At 42.2% G+C, this 26,279-nt stretch overlaps 1 protein-coding gene across 3 annotated transcripts in view; it reads left to right on the forward strand.

The window, feature by feature from the left end:
- NELL2 (neural EGFL like 2) overlaps nucleotides 1–26,279 on the forward strand; it is a 1,146,830-nt gene that overhangs the window by 383,779 nt on the left and 736,772 nt on the right. For all 3 annotated transcript variants that reach the window (XM_085653041.1, XM_085653043.1, XM_085653042.1), the window contains exons 4-5: nucleotides 2,000–2,173; nucleotides 3,148–3,244. In XM_085653041.1, the coding sequence (XP_085509167.1) occupies nucleotides 2,000–2,173; nucleotides 3,148–3,244 (271 nt within the window). The remainder of the gene's footprint in view (nucleotides 1–1,999; nucleotides 2,174–3,147; nucleotides 3,245–26,279) is intronic.

Here is a 26,279-nt window from a genome sequence, read left to right on the forward strand (position 1 = left end):
CTCAACGTAGCAGCATCCCTGAGGAAAATAGCAATATGGGAATGCTATGGTGGCAGCAAATAGAGGCAATTTGTGGTAGAATGGCAGCTGGCTAAAGGGGACATCCACTGCGGGGATCCAGAGAGACTGGCAACCACAGTCAGATTGCAGGTGGAGATCTGCCAGGACATATACCCCTTGTGGCTGCTGGTCCCCCCCCCCACACCTTATTGATCAGCCAGAATGGATGCAGGGGGCACAGACAGGCTCAAAGGATCCCTGATTTTGTCTTTGCTCTTGATGGGTGCCAGAGCCCGAGGGCTATGCTGAAAGCAACATACTAAGGGACACAAGGCATCAGTTGCAAAATCATCTTAAAACTGCATTAATAATCTCCTGGATGATTTCAAAAGTAGGCTGCCCATCTGACCGACAGCCTACTTGAGTCTGAAGAGAGGGGGCACCAGTCTGAGCTCTTGAATGTGACAGCTGGTCCTGAGACAGATGCAATGCTTTTGGCATCTCATCATACACATTGATAAAGTATGTGTTTGAGGAGACAGATGTCGTGAACCCCTTTGCCCTGACAACATCGGCTTTGTGGTGAGGCTGAAGAAGCTACCACCATATGTCAGTGATCTGCTTGAGTTAGGCACACAAGAGGCATAGAATGTGACCACCCCCATATCCACAACTAGAGACTGTGTTGTTCTCATGGGCTCCTGCAGATGCAAGAACTCTGACTAAAATGCGGGACCCATCTAGAATAATCGAGGTCTCACACAAAGAAAATCAAAGGCTGCCTCACAATGTGGTTCCTGGACAACGGCTCTACCCCTTGCGGGTACTGATTTTCCTGACGATGACAGTTCTGTCCTGGCCACTGCTTTGAGTAAATAGTGTTGTAAGGCAACAGAAAGATGAAAGACCCTGACCATAATCAGACAAAGATGGACAACCTCACCCACCAAACCCAACCCAATTACTTGAACCAAACCCGCTATGCGGGGTGAAGTAGACTACAGTTCAACTTATACAGGCCATCTAGTCACCACAAACCACCTGAAGTAAACATTGGTGAAGTAGGGGTGGATGTAATCCTCCTGAGTCAAGTCTTACTTTATGTGTTGGATAGGGTGCCTGAAACCAAGGGGAAAGTCTCTGAACTTGAAGATGAACTCCCTTCTGGAACACCTTATGCTTGCTATGAGTAGCCATTTCTTCAAAGACACATCTGTTCTAGATGTCACTAAGGCAGGTGTTAGGAAAACTCCTTGGAAGTACTGTGTGATTTACAAATGCGATAATCTCCACATAGATGCATACTATATAGTTTTCATGAAAGTCAGAGCACCACAGTTGGGGGTTTAATTATGATTTGCCCATTAGGGATGTATATTGCATCTGGTAAAATATGAAACCACTTGATGAAGTATTTAGCAGGTGCAGTATCACCTCCTAGAATGAGTTCTGCATCTCAGGACATGGTAGCTCATGCTGATATGCACAAGTTGTAACATCGACTTAGAGTTTTATTCCTTTTTAGCCCGTATCAAAATCCACTCGCACGACTGCAATGAAGGTATTAGTTATTTCTCTACGTGTTTCAGTTTCTATTAATTTTTTTAATAACATATGTGGATCTTTACAGATGAAGTGCTTCCTTATATATCTAGCACCTTTTCTACGAAAGTGCTTGCAGTTAAGATATCCATGGTCCACAATTGCACTTTGTTGACGAAGAAGTATGTCACCTACCATCGGTCATTATCACATAAAATGTAGCTTTGTACTAAATTAATGCAACTTAGAATTTAGAATAAAGATTTAAATGAATAGTTGAACTAGTCCATTGCAATACACTTTATTCTTCTCAATATATTCTATTTTAAATAAACTGTTAAAATAAATTAAAATATATGAGTATTATATTCTAATGCAAGTATCATACAGGAATGTGAAGTGATATTGATGTCACCATGCAATCTTTTAATATCCTGCCTCGCTTCTTTTTTCGTAGGTATTTAGAACTGGAAAGCAGCGGACATCGAAATGAAATCCGGCTGCATTACCGCACTGCGAACCACCGTCCTCACACCGAAGTGTTTCCTTATAGCTTGGCAGATGACAAGTGGCACAAACTTTCCATTGCCATTAGTGCTTCACACTTGATTTTACATGTTGACTGCAATAAGTAAGTGAGATGATTTAGAGGACGATTATTCACGGAGGTGGATGTCTGCTTTCCCTCTCTTTTTGTCTAACCTTACATTTGCATGGAGTCACAAAAGGACCATTACCTCATACACATTACTGAGGCAGCAGTTTTGAGCCCCACGTACAAAGTTTTTTGATGATGCAAACATCTCTTTTTGGAGAATCGGTCCGTTTGCTACTGAAAAAATGCATTTTCTTGTGTATCAAACCCAAATTGCGATTCAGTAACACGTTACCAAATCGCAATGTGATTTGCAACCAATTACTGATTCGGCATTTGAAAGGGGCGTGTTTAGGACGTTCCTTCCAATTACCGAATCACAGTGGTATGTTTTATTATTTTACACCCGAATACACGTTCTCCTTAAAGGAGGTGGTAAACCATTCGTAAATAAACCCCTTCCCCTTTGAGAATGTAAAAAGAAAATAATTTTTAAACATTTCATTTTATTGAAACGAAGCAAAGCTGCTTTAAAAGAAATGATTGCTTCATTTAAGAGCAATCATAGACATGGTGGTCCCAATTTTAGTACTTCTGGCCCTTTGTTACCACCTATGTATGGTGGTTTTGCACTTCGGCGTAGTCGTATTTCAAAATTCAGGTCAGTTACCAAACCAGTTCATGTGCAAAAAATCATGATTGGTTTGTGAGCCAACCATGGCACATCAGGGCCATGATTCTTTATGTGGTACTACATAAAATAGGAAGCTTAATGTGGAAGTGTACTGATTCAAATGATTAATATTTGCTGCAATGCTATGGTTACCAGATAATGTAAGCTCATGTTTCACTGCATTTAACTGCATTTGTAGCTGGCTAGTTTTAAAATAGGTGGATAAATGTGTTTGGGGAGACATTTTGATGTTAATCTGATAAATGGGGCAGGAGCAGAATAAGCCATAACACAGACTGATTGTATCCATTTCTTCTTATGTTTAAATATCTTTTAGAATATATGAAAGAGTTGTGGAAAAACCATCCATGGATTTACCATCAGGGACAACATTTTGGGTAGGACAACGGAATAATGCACATGGCTTTTTTAAGGTAGGTAAGGTGGAGTTGCCAGCTCTTTGAGATGTAATCTGTGCTCCATGATTGTGAAATAAATGGTTTTTAGTGTGAGTTTCAAATATAATATTACCACAAATAGAATGACTCTATAACACAGTTTATTCCAGAAATTAAAGAACACATCTGTGCATCATATATTAATCATTCATTTTTTATTAATTAATTTTCTCTAATTGAAAACAATATAAGACTAACGGTACTTTATACTATGCATTCTGTCCCAGCTGTCTTGTTTCAGAGTGTAGATATGGTGCAAACTAGCAGCATGAAATGCTGTGGAGTTGTCAAATTATATTTCTATTTCCCCAAATTTGGCAAATGTTAATTTTGCTGATGGATGGCCACATAGACCTGTGTCATGTAAATAGCAAATAATTTGTTCTGAATTAATAAAGAGACTTCAAAAGAGATGAACGTTGTGTAATGGAGGCAATTGGTAGACTGATTAAAGTTATTCCAATTGCTGTCGGTATGGCATCTTAAGTCAATAAGATCTTAAATGGACGACTTGCAGCGGTCAACACGTCACTCGAATGATGACCCACCGAGCTTAGGTTACGTATTTTAATATTGGTTGTGAGCAGAGAAAAGGTAGCAGTGGTGTAAAGATAATGTGCACATCCAAAGACACCGGGTATGTAGGCAATATTTAAAGTAGCGTGTGCCCAATGGGCCTGAAATACTATGCTACCAAGCTAGTGTACAATATATATGAAAGCTCCTTCATATCACTCAATTGCATTAAAAAATCCAGAGCACTAAAAAAACTTTTTGGGAGTTCTCTGGGTTTTTGAATGCTAATATTGGTTGCATTCAGTGGGTTCAATGATCAAAGTGAAGACAAATATATTTTATAGCATAACTGTGCCCCATCAAGGCAGGGATGCGGTATTTGGTGTCTCTGGTGCAGGTATGTGAAGATCAATGTCAACATGTATTTCACTCCTCATTTTTGAGTCCTCTTCATATTGACATGTTTAGACAGGGGTAGCTCCATCTGCTCCAAGATTCTGCTTCGCCCCCAACCCATAGGTCTGAGATTTGTGTCCTGTTGCGCCATATTCTTATCCGCAATAATAGTTTGGTTCATGTTTACTGGAGGGTAGCATTAGCGTGTTCAAAGAACCTATCTTTCTACAGAGAATTTACACCTACTTCAGTTGATTCATAAAAGGCAGGCAAGGCAAGGAGGCAAGGCGTTCCTCCTTAAATGGCAAGACGCCCCCTTGCAGGAGAACTATGTATATAACAGGAGGATATTAAATTTAAGTTTCAGAGCCTAGCTCATTCTTTTATCATTTCACAGTTGATAAAATATTATGTTCTGTTATGTCAATTTGTATAGCATACTACCCACCTCTTAGGGTATCCAGACGCTTCAAAGTAGGAACAGTCACATGTTTCATTGTAAGAGTTACATATCAAAAGGACACTGGCAGCAAGTTCTACAAAGAACTATCTATTATTATTAGTATGGCTAATCCAATTATTAATTATTAACATACACTGCTGGCCGTTATTCATTTTCTATGCTTTCACAAGGTTTGTGGGAGTGTCCACATTTGCACAGCTCACTTTGTTTTTATCTGTAAGTGGTATTCTTTTTCTGAAGGAAATCATCTTGCAGGAGCATTGGATCCGCTCTTGGAGTCGCTAAATAATAATGGGTTGTGACTTTTAAATTCTGTGTTGATCTGCGCACCAAAGTCCACTAATTGAAATGAAATTCACTCTTTCCTTGTGGAGAATGGGCAAAACATTTGTTTTCTATAAAGATGTTTTCTAATTACAGGGAAGCGCTACCGAGCCTGCAGTGACATACAATTATGTTCATTTAAGGCACTCGCCATAGTTGGCATGCAGCCACGTGCCAAACAATTTATTAAGGCATACCTAATTAAACCATAATGGCCAACAGGGAGGTTTTACTCCAGTGGCCTGTCTGAGTAACCGAAGTGGTCATTAATGGAAAGGCAGCTTCACCACCAGTGGTCACCCTGACTATCATTAAGTGATCAATGTGAATGCAGATCATGAAGCTCAGAGATAATGTGCCCGCTTGTTTAAATGGCATGCATTTTCTGCACTTTAATTACTCTGACACTTAAAGGCAATTTAGCTTGATTAACCAAAGCAAGATAATGCAATGGTTTTAGCTAAAGGTATCAACAAGCATAAAATAATTGCTGCTAAGAATGTTAGCAGAAATATGTGCATTTAGTACATATTCTATATTCAGCAACGGCCTAAACTGGCCAGAGAGATACCAGATGATGTGCTCTTTAGGTGGAGGAGAAAAGAAACACACTGTATTAGTACAGTGCACCCAGCCCAAAAAGCTTACACTGCCCATGAGAAAGCGCCATGGACAAAAATGTGTTTGTAGATGGGAGAGAAAGATCATTGCACAAAGTAGTCATTTGAGTTTTGAAATAGGATATATTTATAGTTTGTTCATTTACAAGAGGGAAGTGCAAATATTCTGTTACTTCTTAACTTGAGCGGCCAAATAGAATTAGTGTAAGAGCTCACTGATCAAGAGGGCTCCAGTCACAAATAAATGTAAATCAACAAGAGGAGTGTTATATCTCCGCCTGAACGGACTTTTACACTTTTTCTATTCAGAAACAATTACAGACATATCTCCTGTGTGAGCCTACTGACCCTGTGTTAAAATTCTACTTAGCGTAAAATTCCACACAGGGGGAATGGATACCCCTATGCAAATGCACACTTTCTTTTCTCCACAAGAAATACATTATTCTCTATGAAGATAGTCCACCCCCTACATTCTCACCAAATGTAGGGATGAGCAGTTCCACTTCCCATTCTAAAAGCGGAGTTAATCCATCCCTTGGCTTTACAACTATTTCCAGGATGGAAAAGGGTCGGATTTCAGTTTGAGAAGGGTCACAGACATATGTATTTGTGGGCATTCCCAAACTTCCAAGCAAACAGTGCCTTACTATGCCCTCTTCCCACCCTTTAGTGGGACACACTACTGCTGATTTGGCTGCACTCATCTATAATAGTAAATCCATTTACACCTGCAAGGAATCCTTGAATAAATTCATGTCAGACTTAAATGGAAACATGCATTTATGGACACATACCTTTCTGCAAACGTATGTGTGTGTGTGTGTTTGTGTCTATCTATCTATCTATCTATCTATCTATCTATCTATCTATCTATCTATCTATCTATCTATCTATCTATCTATCTATCTATCTATCTATCTATCTATCTATCTATCTATCTATCTATCTATCTATCTATCTATCTATCGATATATATAAAGAAATATATTGTCATAACATAACTGTGCCCCATCAAGGCAGGGATGCAGTACTTGTGGTCTCTGGTGCAGGTATGTAACGTCAAAATGTATTCCACTCCTCAATTTGAGCTCAGAAATCCAGGACCAGGAGCCCATGAGGACTCAGCTACTGACTTAGTCACCAAACTCAAGACAATGTGTCGAACCTTGTCTTCCCTCCCACCATCAGTGGAGCCAAGATTGAGTGCCTGTGTGAAGATCCTCAATGGTGAAGTACACAGTAGGCTTTTGAGAAAGACCACAGCTGGTAACAGTCTTCTCCTTGCCCTCTGCGGGCACCCGGACAACCTGAAATGGAGTATTCCGTACGGGGAATTACTGAGGGCATGTAGAAACTGTAGCATAGAAGAGACATTCCTCAATGAACAAAAGATCATGGTTAAGAGGTTTAAGGAATGTGGCTAACTGCAGGGGGAACTCAATAGAGCCATCAAACGAGTGAATGGAATCAAGAGAGAATCCCTTCCCTTCAACAACACATCTGTGGAGACTGACAAACCCACATCCAGAGTTATCCATACATACAACCACAGTGCCAAGCAGGGGAGGAATGTCTTGACCAAAAATTGAGATGCGATCCCATCACTGGCTTTTGACATTGGCCACAAATTCATCATCACGTATTGTAAAGCCAGGTCGCTTAGGGATACTTTTGTCCACAGTGATAGCACTCTCACCAAAGTCACTTGGGAGCACAATTTACAGGTCCTTTTTCCTTGCAGGCAATGCAAAGCCTGCAAAAACAATCACATTAGAAAAGAGTACTACAGCATCAATGGCAATACTGGCATTATTAGACAATTTCTGACCTGCAGCTTGCAACACGCCATATATTTCCTTTAATGTCTTACTCATTAAGTTACATTGGCAGTACCATTTTCTGTGCCAAAAAGAGCATCACGGAACAGCTCGTGGCCATAGACCACAAAGACACCAAATATCCTGGTGTCAGACATTCCAGAACAAACACTTCAGTGACCGCAACAAAATAACTTTTTGTGTAATTAAACAAAGCAAACCTAATCCCGAAGGATGAGGAAAAGAGAGAGTTACAACTCATAATGGAGCTCGATACTATGACTCCTTGGGGCATTAACCAGGATGTGGACCGAAGAGTATATTTATATAAAAATTAATTTTTTCTTTTGTTTTATTTTGAAATATGTACGAAGCAGAGATAGTTTGTGATTCTCTTGCCTCTTTCTGTGCAGATGTTTTTGCATAATTTTATTCTGCCCATTTTTTGTTCCTTTCCTGGAGGAAAGGAAGGGGTACTCCTTCGCATTTCTGCAACCAGGGTAGTTTGGTCCCTCTACCGTTTTTCTTCTAATCGCATTGTGGTGTTTGCTGCGTATCAGATAAGATTTTTTGCACTTTTTTTTCGTTTTCTTTTATGTTTTGTACACCACCGTGGTGCCATCTATAATGCTGCAAGCTGTTTGTGATCTCACCATCTAATGAGTTGCTGCAGGCACCTATGGGTGCAGAGTGTTTGCTGAACATGGACACTTTGGGTTAAGCCAGTACTTGTACCCTGTCCTAGTGAATTTTGGTCAATGTTGCATGATGACAGCATTACATTGTTATGGACCTTGTCCTTTGCACAGTATTTATATGACCACTCTGACAATGCAGAGTTTCTAAATGAATTTGTTTGACTAATATGTGACATAGCCCACTTGTGCTTGACTGCAATCATTGTTGTACTCAGTCACTCCATCATATGTTTTCTTCTAGTGCATAGGGATGCAGTTCTTTATATGTTAGCCCACTTGGACTTGATTGTACGCTTTTGTCACTACTGCAGTGCATTTCTACCGATTGTCATATCATGTCTCATGGGCACTGACCAATTAATGTTTTCACAAACACAAGTGGTTAGCCCCCTACATATTTATTTCTCACACTGCAGCTTTACTGTTATGTGGCTTTCTTTTACATACTGCACCTTGGTGTATTATGACCTGCGCACAGGCTCAGCCTTCCAGCCACATGGCATTTGTCGGTGATTACTGCGCTGCTGAATGACTGATACCTTTGCCACCTGCCAATGTATGTCACGTCCAGCAGCATATGCGACTCGCTTTCCCATCAGACACTTTACCCTGTGGCTATTACCATGGCTCCGACGTCTGCTTGAGAAAGTAATTGCATGTAGGTGTTTTTCTGTGCACATGAACTCTTAATATATGTTTAGCCATTGTACATATCAGTACGCTTATATTTCTACTACACATGTCTACATGCCGTGCTGCATAGTACTTTGTACCACCACATTACCTATAATATGTACTCCGGTCTATGATGGCATCCACTGTTTCACTAGGATGTTTACAGCATTTTGTAAGTCTTTCTTTTATGTTTATGTTACTGCAATCTGTACATGTAAACAAGGCCTCTTGGTTGGCCGAAACACGTCTTGTTGGAGAAAAAGCCGGCCCATGCAATCCTGAGTGAGCATTTCCTTTTCTTTTCTCATAAATATGTATATATCTATACATAAAAGAATATCTTGAGTAGCTCTTCATACTATTGAGGTAAATCATGACCAGTCAAACAATTCTATACAAAATGGGTGTATGTGGTAACACTTCAGAACAAATTGTAATCTATTCGGATGTTTCAAAACTTATATTGCTATCTCCAAGTTACATAATTTAAAGTAGCATTGACAAATTCTGGGAGGAAATCACTGGCCTGCGTACAAGAGAGTAAAGTATTTAACACCTATAGCTGAGCTTCCAGTGTGTGATACTTAGTTAATCACTAGCAGTGGTGATCCAAAGTCTCACTAAGATGCCATTGTTTACTGTTCAGTATCATAGGCAACTTTAAAGTTTAATCATGCAAATGATGATGATAGAAGTAAGAAACAGCCAAAACAATTGAATCAATTCAAGCAATAAAAACATATTTCTCTTCCAGGCGATCATCATCAAAGTCACAAACACTGCATTGTGCCACCCACTCATGCGATCCTAGAGCACTTTACAAATTATATATATTTATATATGCACAGGCTCTTGCAATTTCAACTACATATATTCCAATTGTATTAAGACAGTCACTAGATGTACAGTAACTAGAAATATCTATTACAAATCATTTTTTTAATTAGGAAAAATAAAGAGAATGCAGGGCAGTGCTAGCACATAGGCTGCACGGGTAGAGCATTAAAAACAGACACTATGCCTTTAAAGGATTCACTCTTGCTCCAATGTCCCATCATGCACCAGAAGTGAAAGTTAGGTCTGTTAATTTTTCTGGCTCCTGTCAGCCTTGTCCTGGTGCGCAGAGCATGTTTTTTTTAAAACGTGGCCTAACCAACCTCAATCAACATCCCATTGGACTGCAGAAGTTTTTTCATTATTTTCCGATAGAAATACTCTAGGTTATAGAGTCAAAATGCCTTTACTTTTGTGAAGTGTTCTAAGTGTGCCAAGAAAAAAGCCCAGGCATACCCTCATAACCTCTGCATTGTATGTCATCATTCAGAAGACTGTGGACATTGAAAAACGATGTCCAGAAGAACGCTGGAGAATAGGCAGAGGAACAGACTGCTCGGTATACAAAGGAGACGTCAGGATTGAACCTCAGAAAGTGAAGAGGTGTTAGGAGAACATATTTTATCTACTTCTATACCCTCCTCGTGCTCTAAAGGCTAACCAACAGGTAGATCTGAAAAGCATAAAAAATCACATACAAATTATTGTTCCCGATCATTGTTGAGACTGCGATGTCGAGAACAGGTACTGTGGCCAACTGCTTGCCTTCAAGGCATGGTATTTCAGTGTTGACATTGAGATAATGCAGTGTGTTGACATCAAGACCACCATCGAGACCTTCATTGACATATAGACAATGACCATTGGTGTCAAGACCACTACCATCAATGTAAACACCATCACCGTTGACTTTGGGACCTACATTGTGTGTGTCTTCATCACAGAGACATACAACACAAAGTGGCTCTATTGTCTTAAATGAAGGATGGTAACACTTTGTTCTGGTTCAGAGTATTCCCAATTGTTCTCACCCACTGCTGATGTAACACTACTGGTCAGTCTGTCCTCCATTCCCACACCCAGAGGGTCTACATCTCTGCGTTTCTCACTAGCAACACCGGCTACTCCAATTTCATCACAGCAACCAAGATCTTCACAGGGTCCATCCAAGATTGTACCTAAAGAGACTCCATGAAAAAGAGGACGCATTAAGTCTAGACCTCAAGAAGATCAAGATCTCCAAGAAGATCTAGATTCCTAAGATAATCTAGATCCCCTTCAAGACACCACAGACGTTGTAGTGGAACCTCATCTTCAAGCAAGACCTCTTGGTGACAACATTATTCTCCATCAACATAACGCTGCACAGAACATTCCTCCAGTTAGAGATTTCTCTCCCACACTTTCAGATTGTCCACCAGCCAGAGTATCATCTATAGACAACATTAATACCCTTAATGAGGTATTAGAAAGAGGAGCTACCAAATTAAATATCCCAATTTCAACGCCTGCCACCTCTACATTGGTTATCTTTGAAACATTTCACCACAGAGTTTCATCAAGATCTTTATTGCCCTTGGTTCCAGGGCTTTTGGAACCTGTAATGCAACTATTCTAACTCTGGCTTCAGTGAAGTCTGCCCCCAGTCAAAAAGAAATCCCCTTTGGGCAACCTAATTCAACAAAACGCATACATTCATACCCATAATCATATCACTAGAACATAATACCACCACCATCAAAAGGCCCAAACTAAGAAAATACAAGTATTTTATTTCAGTTTTAAAAAAACATATAAAGAAGTTAAAAACACTGTTTAGCAGTTGTTGCAAACAGAAATTAGACACCACACAGATAAATACAGTACTGGGAGAACCTGCAAGAAACAAAATTTCTAATCACCTAAACAGGCCCATACATTAGACAGAATTTATTATAATGACATTTGATTTTCGTACAAATAAATGTAACATTAATAACAAATGTCCTTCATAGTCTAAAGTATGCCTGTTAATAGTAAGCGTTGACGCGTTTCGGTGGGTATTACTGCTTAAACACCACCTTCTTCAGGACAAAGGACGATATCTTCCAGAAAGTAATAAGAATCTGTTCTGAATCCAAGGCAACTATACAGTATTAGCGGCAGGTATCCTTTTGCAGTCAGGAATAGAGGGGTTATTCAACCTCACTCTCACTTGGTTACCCTGTTATATTGGTAGGATATTCTCCAAACCTCGTATTTCTCACACCAAATGATAGAAGGAGATGGGGCCAAAATATGCCTCTTTCATTTAAAATCACGGACCTTCAGTTATAATAGAAGGAGATGGGCTGATATCTGCCTCTCTCATTGAAAATCACGGACTCAGTTCTCAGACCCCTTCCTCTCTTCCTTCTTGTAGGGTTTTCAGCTATTATCTAGTTCCCTCCGAAATTATTTTTTCGTCATAGCAAATTGCAATAGATCTTATTTACACTTGAAAGTCCAAACGGGGTAGAAAGCACCTCCGTAACCGGTGAAGTGAAGTCTGAACAATACAGACTGGTGTGTAAATACACAGCACTAGATCAAGACACTCTCTTTTTAAGATCAGATACTCCTCCTGATTAAGTGATAATTTCTGTTGCAAAGAATTCTCACACTGTTGCACCTTCATCCACGGTTCTTCTTGACAAGGAGATTCACCAAGGAGAAAAATTTGTGGCACTGTTGCTACTAGCATGAAAACATCAAGTGTAGCTGCCTTATTAGGTTGATATGACAGATCCTTGTGGGACACTTTGCAAAGATTTACAGAAAAGCTGCCAACGAAAACACGACATGATTTTCAGGAAATCTTACAGGAAGGCATGATAGTCTCAACTCAGGTCATGAATGCAGCAGCAGTTGCTTCAGACCTATCTGCCCATGGCAATTGTGATGGAACTTGTCTAAGACACAATGCCTGGTTGAGGCTGAAAAGCATAAAACCAGAAGCACACAACATATCATGAACCTTCCTTTTCGAGGATATTTCTTTTCAGATCTCATGTGGATGATGAGATAGCCAGAATGAAAACAGAAAAATGATTCTTGAATATTGTTCAGAATAAATAATCTCTCATGTTCAAATCTCCCCCTCCTACGATACCACCAACAAAATCCTTTCATTTACATCAAGACTTGCTTTGTGAGGAAATTAATCCCCCTATTAGAAAAAAATGAATTGAGGAAGTACCTTTTTGCTAAAACACCAGAGCACTGGACATTATAGTGAACAAGATCGTGTATCGGTCGAATCACAACATGAGCCGAATTCTAAGTAAGCGCACTATCAATCGCCACAGCTTGAGAGCACGTCTTGCATTTTGGGACATTTAGAAAAATTAAACAAGCATTTGCAAAGCAATAGGTCTCGCATTTACAAGAGTTTGAGCTATTGGCAATGCAATGGCTTAAGCTCCCGCAAATGCGAGATCTATTGCATTGAAAATATTTTTTGGTCTACTAGCGCCCATGTGGCGCTTTCACATTCATGGAGGCTGTGATCCTTTCTTTAGACAAGCTGCATCTAAAGAAATAGGCCTGGCCCACATTAAAGTGAAAACCCGGCATGGGGTACTTTGACAAAAAAAGCATCAGTTTGTCAAGTTGACAAACAGATGTATTTTTTTGTAGAAGTGCTCCATGCCGCGTTTTCACCTTAATAGCAGCCACGTTCCTTTCTTTAGACGTAAAGAAATACATTAAAAAACGTAAGTACGTGCTGCTGCTATACTTAAAGCGGACCGCGCTGCTAAAATAAAGAAAGAAAAAAGCGCGGCCGCTATAGTTAAAGCGTACCGCCATTAGTAGGTAAAATAAAAGCGGGGGCGTGCTGCGACCTAGGGGCTGGAATTGGGGGTAATCATTAAACAAAATAGTGTTCACAGCTGCCAATATAAAGCAGACCGTGTAACAAGACAAGTAAAAGGTCAATCAATCAATCAATCATGTAATTTGTAAAGCGCACTACATACCCGTAAGGGTTTCAAGGCGCTGGGGGTGGAGGGGGGGTGCTGCTGCTACTGGTCGAAGAGCCAGGTCTTGAGTTGTCTCCTGAAGGTCAGCAGGTCTTCGTTTTGTCGTTGGTAGAGGGGGAGGGTGTTCCAGGTCCTGGCGGCGCGGTGGGAGAAGGACCTGCCTCCGGAGATTGTTCTACGGATGCGTGGGACCGTGGCCAGGGCATGGTCAGCAGAGCGGAGTTTCCTGTTGGTACGTAGAAGGAGAGTCGATTGTTGAGATAGGCTGGTCCGGTCTTGTGGAGTGCCTTGTGTGTGTGGATCAGGAGCTCGAAGGAGATTCACCTGTCGATGGGGAGCCAGTGCAGGTTCCTGGGTGGCTGTTTTCCTCGTGTTTGTCGGGATCCATCTGTAGATCTTGCAGAGCATGCGGAGGGTGTTGAAGCAGGTGGAGGAGACTGCGTTGACTTGTTTGGTCATGGTGAGTTTTGAGTCTAGGATGATTCCCAGGTTGCGTGCGTGGTCGGTGGGGGGCGGGGGGGTCCCCAGTGCTGCGGGCCACCATGAGTCGTCCCATGCTGAGGGGTTGGACCCGAGGATGAGGATCTCCGTCTTGTCTGAGTTCAGCTTAAGCCGTGTTTCCTTCATCCAGTCGGCGATTGCCTTCATTCCCTGGCAGAGGTTGGATTTGGCGGTGAGAGGGTCCTTGGTGAGGGAGTGGATCAGCTGCGTGTCGTCGGCGTAGGAGATTATGTTGAGGTCGTGCTGTCGGGCGATGCGTGCTAGTGGTGCCATGTAGACGATGAACAGCGTCGGGCTGAGGGAGGATCCTTGAGGGACGCTGCAGATGATCTCAGAGGCCTCGGACCGAAACGGGGAGAGTGTGGTAAATAATTTAATTACCGGGACTTAATTTGATACAGAAAAATAATAAAAATAGCTCAGTAAAATAAGAGGCAAAATCCGTGATATCAGAGGTTCGGAATGGGCTTTATTCCAATGGACGATTCGAATCGTGGACTCCAAGTTCCATCACCACGGAGGTTCAGGAAGTGAAGTACATACTTTATTGATAAGTAATCACTTTTATACAATAGGCATTACAGTGAAGCAAATGCAGGAGGCGTAACAATTGATAGTAAAGATAAAACATACATGCGTAGCAAAAGTGGGCGTAACCGGGTGTAACTAAAGAACGTCATCAGGTATGATGTCATAATAGGGTGGTTCCATGAAAGAATTTTGCAATGTCAGCAGAAATACTTGGCAGAAATGCGCGCGCAGCAGCATGACGTATGATTGACGTGCGACTAGGGGGTGAAGGGGATTTGACATTTAACTCTACATGTGGCGACAGATGTCTGGAGGGTCAAGTCAACCTAATCCCAAATCATATCTAACATCCTATGTTTAAAGAACTATGTTATCCAAAAGAGAGGTCTCTTAGAGTAGAATCTTACTCTATACTGACTATACTGACTGTTAGTGCGTGTACAAGCGTCTAAGTGTCTACACTAGATGCGAGGGCAGAAGTCTTCCATAATAATAGGGCTATGAATTACTTGCATAAAGACAGAGAAGCCGGGCCTTTGCTCGGTAGCTGGAAGAATGTTTACTTAAACTACTAGACAGGAATGCATTGGGCAGGGAGCGGAGCAGATAATTTCGAAGGTGAAATACAGTTTTTGGCAGGCAACAAGCTGATGTCAGGCACCGTGAGCCGCGCAGGGAATGAGACAAAGTTCATGGTCACAGATGCAGGCTCAGACTGGAGCTTTCAGAGGCAGAAGGCAAGAAAAGCTTGATGACAGAATCAGGGCCTACTTGCCTGGACTGTAAAATGGCATAAGTGAACCATATAAAGCCGGTGGCCTTTCATACTTAGGAATGGAATATCCGGCCTATTCATGGCGGATCCGAAAGAGGACGTGTTGGCGGTGGACGCACATGTGTTTGCGTCTTCATAATTGGAACTGGAGGGAACATACATGTACTTATGATTCATACATGAAACCGTTGGGGTCCAAGATAGGGGACATAACTGATCAGAAAAATCCATATTTCCACATTCCCTCCTTGTCCCCTACTTGCCCGTTAAGAGATATCAATCTTCATCAATCCGTTGATCTGTTCATATAGCATCATTTGTTCTTCTTTTTTCTTCTGGGATGAATGAAATCTTGGTGGTGGAATACACGATGTGGCACACAGACCACAGATCGCTGGTCCACATTGTAGACATAGACAGCAACTGAATAGTATGAGAAAGCCAATACCTAGGAAGGATAGGACCTTCCATCCAAAGGTAGATAATACACTCCAAAACCAACCGGACCAAGTCCAGGTGCCTGGATTCTGATGTATCTGGCTTACAATTTTATGAAGGCGAGTTATGGCTTTATATACAGATGGCGAATTTTCTGGTATGAAAATGCAACAACTTGATCCGATGACCCTACAAGCTCCGCCCCTATCGGCCAGGATGACGTCAAGGACAAGACGATTTTGAAGCACAACAATCCGCATAGCAGACTGCTCTTCTGTTAAATTGCCTAAGGCGGAAATAGTTTCGTTCACTACTGCTTCAAGGGTTCTAGTCAATCTACGTATCAGCTTACTATTAGTAACGGTACCTATATAGGGAAAGAGACCTTTATTGAAATCTGTGTATTTTTCCCATGCTGTTTCAGTGTAATCGACTATTGGGAGATCTCTCCTTTCTCTATTGTGTACTAAATGAGTATTTCTGTGATAATCAGGAGGAGCTAGGAAAACAGGTGGCAAAAGGAATCCGATGTAGCAGGTACCATCCCAATCTAGTGGCAAACGTATGTATGCCGTCTGACCACATATGAAGTAGGAATGGCGGGAAGCTCTAAATGTAGACTTGCCTTGATCACTGAATTCTATTACAGTGGTGCATTTACTATGGCCCATATGTATGGAACCATTCTTTCTTACACATAATTCACCTTTTACTGGAAATACTGACATGGCGGGCAAAATTGGAGTAGCTTCGGATTCGACATTCAAGATCAAGAGATTAAGCGTAAAATTACCTAATCCATATACTTCATTTTCTAGATCAGTTCCTGTTCTTTTGGGAAGTCCCTCCTTGTTGGGGTGGCAGACTTTAAGTAAAACTAAGTTCAGATTTCCCCATACCCCGTTGTCTTGATAAACTGCGGAGTTCGAATCTTGGGAATTAATTAAACTAAACCATGCTCCACAGGAGCCGTTGTGTGTGAACGGGTATGGAAAGAGAGGTAGAATTCCTTTATAATTCTGATAGGGAGGGCGTCGGCCACATATCCAACAATTTGTAGCATTGCTAACCTGATGGGAATGATGTAACATACTAATAAAAGTGTTATTGCGCAGCGCAAATCTATATGACAATTCATGCGGAGGTAATTCACTAAAAGAATGTTCAGCAGTAACATTATAAACATGTCTAGAAATAGGATAACATATGTGCAACAATATACTTGCAGTAATTATTAAAAGACTTAGGAAAAACAGAATTAATAACGTCACTGTGCAATGACTACGCAGTGATTTACAGTACGCATGTCGTTTCAGCTTTATCCTTTTGTTTCTTTCTCTGTACAGGTCTAAGGGATACATGTCAGAGACAAATTCGACCGCTTCACCTTGGAGAGGACTTAAACAATCAAATTGCCTGACTGGTTAGACCTGAGTTTTAGTTTATATAGTTCACGACTATTCAATTCAACCAAAGGAAGTTTAGAGTCACTCGGGGAAGACACGCAAGGTGTGTCGTTTGCATCTGATGGTAGTCCATGAAATTTCTTGATATGACTTGAATGTATCCAGCCTTTTCGACCTTCGATCTTTACGGCTGTCCTCGTCGTTAGCAATACGAGCTGAGGCGACCTCCACCTAGGGTCCAGCTAAGACTTCCGATCAAAGTTCCTCACTAAGACCAAATCTCCTGGAATTACGTCATGGGGTTTCACCTCAGTGTTGTCGGGAAAAGCTGCAGCTACCTGTGAACGACAAGATTGTAGTGCAGACATCAAGGAAGCCAAGTAATCTGTCAGCATATTACAGTCAATATCAGTTATTTTGCGTGGTATAGGCGTCCCCCACATATTTGGTGGTCTACCAAAGACCACTTCATAAGGAGATAGCCCTGTTCGAGAGTGCGCTACCATTCTCATGTAAAAGAGTGCAACGGGTAAGGCTACTACCCAGTCGACACCTTTCTCTCTACATATTTTAGACAATCTAATTTTCAGAGTTTGATTATGTCGTTCCACGAGACCTGCTGCCTCGGGGTGTCGGACACAGTGGAATCTCCACTGATAGCCTAACAAGAGTGAAACGTGTTTCATTAGTTCGGAGGAGAACGGCTGGCCGTTATCTGAGTAGACAACACGTGGTAAACCGTACCGTGGGAAGAATTCTCGAACTAACTGTTTGGCAGTAGTCGGGGCAGTGTAATCTGAAACCGGGTATGCCTCTGTCCAACGGGAAAGAGCACAGACAACTACGAGAACATATTTGAATCCTCGACATCGTTCCATCTGGATATAAATTCCATCTGGAGGACTTCAAAAGGGTGATCAGGAGGCTGAAATCCACCCTGTTCTACGGGAATGCTTTTTCCTGGGTTAAACTGACAACATATCATACAGGTACGGACTTTTTGTTTAGCTGCTGCTCGTAAATGTTTGTTGAACCAAATGTGTTGGATGCTGTCTAGCATAGCTTTTTCTCCTAGATGTGCTGGACTATGTACAGTGTTAATAACGACTTGGACCATTGAATCAGGAAGGAACCACACAGATTTTTCCTTCGTCATCCATCCTTGATCCGTTTGGATCCCTCCTAATTCAGTCCATTTCTTTATTTCATCTGGAGTAGCATGTGTCTGTATGTCAATTACGTCAAGAGCGGGATCCTTAACCATCATGCAATGTGTTGGTGTCGGGACTATTGTCTTTGTCATGTCGGATGTTTGAGTTTGAGCAGTCTGTTTAGCTGTTCTGTCAGCTAGATCATTGCCTTGAGAAATGATATCAGTAACTTTCGTATGAGCTTTACATTTCATAATTGATATTGCAGTGGGTAGATGTATTGCATCTAATAAGGCATGAATGAGGGGTCCGTGCTGAATGTGGGCACCGTGAGAAGTTAAATAACCTCTCTCTCGCCACAGCACGCCGAAGTCATGTACAACTCCGAATGCATAACGTGAATCAGTGTATATGTTGACTTTTTTATTTGTGGCTTGAATACAGGCTTGTGTCAGAGCGATGAGCTCTGCTGCTTGAGCGGACAAGGTATTTATACAATTTGTTTCAATGATTTCAGCGTCTGTTGTGACTGCATAAGCGGCCACTAACTCTCCTGTACCTGTTCTCATACATGAACCATCTACATACAACGTCAGGTCTGGGTCTGACAATGGAACGTCTGTCAAATCTTGCCTGGGTTTCGTCGTGATAGTGATAACTTCAATACAATCATGTGCAAGTGGGTCTGTTCCATTTACAGGTAACAGTGTGGCAGGATTCAATGTACTACAACGTCTGATTTCTATATGTGGCTGAAACAATGTTAATTCGTAACCAGTGAGTCGTGCTATAGTCAAGTGTTGTGTTTGTGTGCGGTTCAAGAGAACCTCTACTGCATGTGGTACTTGTACTGTCAATGGATGTCCTAATACTATGGCATCGCTTTGTCTGATTGCTAAAGCTGTTGCTGCCACTGATTTTAGGCATGCAGGCAAAGCCTGAGCTACGGGATCTAATGTACTAGAAAAATAAGCACATGGTTTGTGTGATCCTGCTTGTTCCTGTGTGAGTACAGACAAGGCAGTACCTTCGCGTTCTGTAACAAAGAGTGTAAACTGTTTATTGTAACATGGTGTTGCTAAAACAGGTGCTTGGCATAAGGCTTTCTTTAGGCCTTCAAAAGCTTGTGCATGTTCCTGAGTCCAAGGGAGAACAGTCGATGTGGCTGCCTCCTGTGTTGTCAATTGAATGAGTGGTTTTGCTAGAAATGCATACTGAGGGATCCACTGCCTACAATATGAAGTGAGGCCTATGAAAGCCCGCACCTCCTTTTGTGTCTTGGGTATTGGCATATTTGCAATTAGCTGGATGCGATCTGGTGTAAGCTGCCTTCCCTCCTTGGACAGCGAGTGACCAAGGTAAACAACTCGCTGGACACAGAATTGCAGCTTAGAAGGGGACACCTTGTGCCCCTTTTCGGCCAAAAATTGTAATACCGTCAGTGATGCTTTCTCACATTCAGGTTCGTTTCTAGCGGTGATCAGCAGATCATCGACATATTGAAGCAGGGCAGTGTTGACTGACATGTGGATACTGTCGAGTTCTCGTTTCAGTGCTTGGCTATAGATGCTGGGGCTTTCTGTAAATCCTTGAGGAGCGCGTGTGAATTTAAAGCTACGTCCATTTAAACTAAATCCGAACAAGTATTGGCTTTCCGGATCTATTGGGACGCTGAAAAAGGCATTCTTGAGATCAATTACAGTAAAGAATGTTGCTTCGGAATCAATAGCTGTCAGTAATGACGAGATATCTGGGACCACAGGGAATTGTGGCACAATGCATTTGTTCAATTCGCGCAGATCAATAACCAATCGATACACTGGCGGGGCCTTTGGATCTGTTCGTTTAAGAATCGGAATTATCGGGGAATTACATACATTGGAGTCTGTTTCCACAACCACTCCTTGGACAATGAGCTCGTCAATAATTTGCAGTAAAGCCACTACAGCATCTGGTGGTAACTTGTATTGTCGCATTCGTGGTAGTACCACTCCGGCCTTTAGTGTAACTCGATATGGTGTAATATTCATGCAACCCACATCAGTAGGGCCTTGTGCCCATAAATGTGTAGGTAAAGTCTGCAGTCGGGGATCCATGTCTCGAGACACATAGTGACCTTTGAAATCACGTAAAAACAATCTTACTCCTTCCGGAGAACAACATATTATAGCTCCTAGAGCTTTCAGTGTTTTTAGACCTAACAAGTTTTCTGGACATGATTTAGTAAGCAATAAATCTGTAGTTCGGGTCAAGGGTCCTATCGTAAGTGGAAGAGTCTGTGATACTTCATTAACAATAGGTTTTCCTGAAAAACCAAGGGAAATATTCTGTGAGCCTGAGAGGGGTGCCCCTGGAACTTCACTACGTTTTATAGTTGTTCGACTTGCCCCTGTATCAAGTAAAAATTTTCTATCTTGGCCTAATAGTTCACTATGTACATAAGGTCCTTCTTGGTCTACAGGGACCTCGATAAGGGGTAAGTCAACTTCCCTCTCTAGGCTGGTTCATGCGTATCGTTGATAATCAGGATAGTCATACTGTGCGGTCTGGTACAGCTGTCGTGTCGTGGTTTGTGTGGCAGCAACAGGCAGCGCTGGTGCAGCTGGCACAAACTGTATAGACTGTTGTGGAGCTGGCATGGACTGGGCATGCTGCGGTGCTCCTTGTTCATTCTGATCCTGTCTAGGTGGCCGTGGTCTTTCTTGTGTTTTACCTGTGGCGATATTACGCTTCAAGACTGGGCAATCGTGTATGTAATGACCTGGTTGTTTACAATAGTTGCATGTCCCTTTTACAGGTCCTGCTGAATCACCGGACTGTGTCGTACCCTTTTTATGACCTTCAGCTGGAACTGTCTGGGAGACTAGCATTTTCATTTTTGTGTCTTTCATGCGTCTCTGCTCATGTTCTTGTTCCTCTCTAATTCTATTGTAATGGTACTGTAACATTTGTAACATTTGTGATGGGGTATTACCTTTCCAGGTACTCTCGAATTTTAATACTCTATTCTTCACCTGGGGCAAGGAATTTTCAACTAATTTTGTCACAAACAGATGTGGGTATGACTCGCTACTTGCTTTTATACCACTATTTATACCAAAACATTTTTCGAATCGGGCATAGAAATCACTAGTGTCTTCATCTTGCTTTTGTTTACAGGCTGAGATTGCACCCCAGTCTTCCTTTTTCGTGGTTAATAAACGTGGCAGTACCTGTACTAGTAAACCTGGTAGTGCTTTAGTTTTATCCCCAAGCCCTGCTCCTGCAGTTCGGGCCTTTTCTTCTGCTTCTAATGCTGTCCATTCTATCTTTTGGTCTCCCACCTCCCACTCTTTTTCCTTGAGTTTTTCATAAATGCCAGCAGGCATTAATACCTTTAATATTGTCATAATGTCGGGATAGGTATACTCTCCCATGAGTAACATGTCTTTAATTTCTCGGTGAAAACCCGCTGGGTCTTTGTCATGACTGGGTACCACTTTCTTCATTTCTAACAATTCTATTTTCGATATGGGCGTATATACATATACACGTTTAAACTGATTGTCCTCGCCCTTTATTGGGTGTACTTCTCGTAAGGGATTCTGTCTGTCCATGTAATACGTCGTTCTTTCCTTGATGGGCAGTGAGACATGTTCTGGGCATACAAAAAGAATGTACTGCTTTCTTGATTCTAGTATTTTTCTAATTAACTTAGTACCTGAACCTCTCCATCTATTCGTGAGTAATTCAGTCAATATATCAGGTAAAGGACCAGGATCGGAATGTTGGCTTTTATAAAGTATAAGAAGTTGTTGAATCATATAAATCCCAGCTAAACGCTGTTCATCTGGGGTGAGGTTCAAAAATGTGTGTGCTACTGTATCATCACCATATTTTCCGGGACTGTCAACCCAATGAACGGCTGACCTGGCTAATTCTTGTTCATCCATAGAATCGAGTAAATGATAACCCCTTCGTTCTCGGAGTAATTTGTCAGCGGCTTGGAACGAATGCTCGGGGGACCTTATATTTATTATAGGTGTTTGGAAATTCCTGTTATTATCTGGACATATCGGACGTATCGGGTCAGTGAAACATCTAGTACTATTACAAGATCTTCCTCTACCTACATAGGCTATAGTTTCTGACTGTCCTGTGGGCAGTCCTGATCCTTCCTCCTCCTCATTTTGTTCAAACTCGTCTACCGCTAATCTCTCTTCGTGTAGGCGTTCTATTTCTTTACGGATCTTTCGGCACATGGCTATTATACATTTTTGCCTATCATGTCTCCCTTCTGATATATTCTGGCTCCATCTGGTAAGGGTTTGCATTATTTCCGGATCTACCCCCGGTCGGTCTTGATTTCTGATTACACAATTTATGAGGAAACGTAACAGTTCCCCCTGTATCTCCACTTTCTGGTATTCCATAGCTCTGTTAATACATTCAGAATCTCGCCCTGTTTGGACAAAATGATATATATTGTCTAGATGCATAGTCATTCCTGGTAGCTTTCCTAAATACACCGCAGCTCGTCTGATACGTAATGATGCCAGGATCATTTCGTCCTCTTTTCCGGGCACAGGGTCATATCTACAATCTACAAGAAGTTCCTTAAGCGTGCGGGAATTTATGAGTTTGGGGGTACGTGGATGTGCTGATTCTTGGAAAGTAAGTTTATTTATTCTGGGTGGCGTAGAAAAAATGTTGGTAGCACCTCCGGTAGCCCCGTCTGGGGTATCGGGCGTGAAAGGATTCGTTGAACGCGATACAGCAACTATAGGTGTGGACACAGCTGTAGAAGCAGCTGTAGGAACAGATGTGGAAACAGATGTGCTTGCCGGAACTTGTGTCAGGATTTGATGCTGTAAGGATACAGATACAGGATCTTGGCGTTGAACCTCCCCGGCAGACGGTCTATGTGGGGCGGGGTTAGCATACTCGGGAGCTGCGTCATCTAAATATGAGGAAAGAAAAACATCTTCTGCTGTTCTAGGATGCCCCTTAGGATGCATTTTTATTGGGAACAATGGGGGTGGCAAGTCTTTTGGTATCTCCGGAGTAGCCTCAGGTAATCCCTCGGCCAGAAGGGGATACATACCATTCATAAGGGCATTTATTTGTCTGTCTACTTGTTCTGATTTCACTCGTGTACCTTCTTCAATTAATAGATTTTCTCGGACTTTATTTGAATTTTCCTTACTCCTCTCTTCCTGTCTACGTGCTTTTTCTGTACGTCTATACGATTCTTTACGCCATAATTCAATGGCGTTCTTTCTGTGACTGTCTGGCTTTCCTTTTCCATAATTCTTCCTCTACTTTCACGATGCAATCTGCATCCCAGGTCCCAGCTGCGGGCCACCTCTGACTTTCTGGTAATTCCTTAGTGTAGTCTACCCATAGATCAAGAAATAATATGGCGTCTAGGCCATGTTTATGATACATAAAGTACCCTGGAGTGTCCCTAGGAGGAATGGGAACAGCTTCTTCGAGTACCCCTTTTCTAGTTGTGATCTGTCTTAGTTTCGAAAAGAGCGGCATATTGAGAACTGATCTGATACTTGGTCTTGAACAAACTTAATACAATAAACATAATAATGAACAGTCATCCACACCACAATATGCAGGACGTATTAACACATTTAACATTTAACGTTTTAAATGAGCAACAATGATGATGACGATCTAAGAAAACTTAATCACAAAACATAATCCTCGGCATTAACTGAATTATTCTGAATTTATATACTTGATATACTAGATATACTGCTAAACAGTACAGATACACTGCTAAAACAGTGCAGACCGGATTTGTGTACCCAAACCCGTCTGGACCGGCACAACTTATGTGCACGCCAGAACGCCTCCCCAGTAATGGTACTCACCGGGTAGCTCGGAACGGAAGGCCTCGGAACGGAACTGAACTGAACTGGACTGGACTCGACTCGAAAACTTCGGAAACTTCGGAACATCGGAAACCTCGGAACTTCGGAACTTCGGAACTTGGTGGGCCTCTGTATACCTCGGATCTTGCTCTCTCAGCTAGGCTCTGGTCGGGATACTTCGCACTTCTCACCGCCTCGTCTGGGTGTTGGTCGCAGCCTCAGTCGCCCCCGCTTGACCGGAGGGAGATACAGGAAATCCAACTGGTACGCGTTGTTGTCCGTCCAGCTGTGGCAGGAGACCGGGCCTGCAACGCACCGCCAGCGCGTGAGATGAGAAAGTGTCCCTATTCGGGCGCCATTCATGTGGTAAATAATTTAATTACCGGGACTTAATTTGATACAGAAAAATAATAAAAATAGCTCAGTAAAATAAGAGGCAAAATCCGTGATATCAGAGGTTCGGAATGGGCTTTATTCCAATGGACGATTCGAATCGTGGACTCCAAGTTCCATCACCACGGAGGTTCAGGAAGTGAAGTACATACTTTATTGATAAGTAATCACTTTTATACAATAGGCATTACAGTGAAGCAAATGCAGGAGGCGTAACAATTGATAGTAAAGATAAAACATACATGCGTAGCAAAAGTGGGCGTAACCGGGTGTAACTAAAGAACGTCATCAGGTATGATGTCATAATAGGGTGGTTCCATGAAAGAATTTTGCAATGTCAGCAGAAATACTTGGCAGAAATGCGCGCGCAGCAGCATGACGTATGATTGACGTGCGACTAGGGGGTGAAGGGGATTTGACATTTAACTCTACATGTGGCGACAGATGTCTGGAGGGTCAAGTCAACCTAATCCCAAATCATATCTAACATCCTATGTTTAAAGAACTATGTTATCCAAAAGAGAGGTCTCTTAGAGTAGAATCTTATTCTATACTGACTATACTGACTGTTAGTGCGTGTACAAGCGTCTAAGTGTCTACACTAGATGCGAGGGCAGAAGTCTTCCATAATAATAGGGCTATGAATTACTTGCATAAAGACAGAGAAGCCGGGCCTTTGCTCGGTAGCTGGAAGAATGTTTACTTAAACTACTAGACAGGAATGCATTGGGCAGGGAGCGGAGCAGATAATTTCGAAGGTGAAATACAGTTTTTGGCAGGCAACAAGCTGATGTCAGGCACCGTGAGCCGCGCAGGGAATGAGACAAAGTTCATGGTCACAGATGCAGGCTCAGACTGGAGCTTTCAGAGGCAGAAGGCAAGAAAAGCTTGATGACAGAATCAGGGCCTACTTGCCTGGACTGTAAAATGGCATAAGTGAACCATATAAAGCCGGTGGCCTTTCATACTTAGGAATGGAATATCCGGCCTATTCATGGCGGATCTGAAAGAGGACGTGTTGGCGGTGGACGCACATCTGTTTGCGTCTTCATAATTGGAACTGGAGGGAACATACATGTACTTATGATTCATACATGAAACCGTTGGGGTCCAAGATAGGGGACATAACTGATCAGAAAAATCCATATTTCCACATTAGGCGGACTCTCTGAGTTCTGCCGGAGACGAAGGAGGTGGTCCAGTCCAAGGCCTTCTCCCAGATCTCTGCGTCTTGGAGTCGCGTGCGTAGTGTGCGGTGGCAGACGGTGTCGAAGGCAGCGGAGAGATCCAGGAGGATGAGGGCCGCCGTCTCGCCGTTGTCTAGAAGGATCCTGATGTCGTCTGTGGCGGCGATGAGGGCGGTCTCGGTGCTGTGGTTGCTGAGGAATCCTGATTGGGGCGGGTCCAGGATGTTGTTGTCTTCGAGGTGATGGGTGAGCTGGGTGTTAACTGTCTTCTCGATGACCTTTGCTGGGAACGGAAGCAGGGAGATGGGTCAGAAGTTCTTAAGGTCGCTCGGATCCACCTTGGGTTTCTTCAGTAGGGCGTTGATCTCTGCGTACTTCCAGTTCTCAGGGAAGGTGGCGGTCTCGAAGTAGAGGT

The sequence above is a fragment of the Triturus cristatus genome, chromosome 4_1 (assembly GCF_964204655.1).
Source record: "Triturus cristatus chromosome 4_1, aTriCri1.1, whole genome shotgun sequence".
Classification (NCBI taxonomy): domain Eukaryota; kingdom Metazoa; phylum Chordata; class Amphibia; order Caudata; family Salamandridae; genus Triturus; species Triturus cristatus.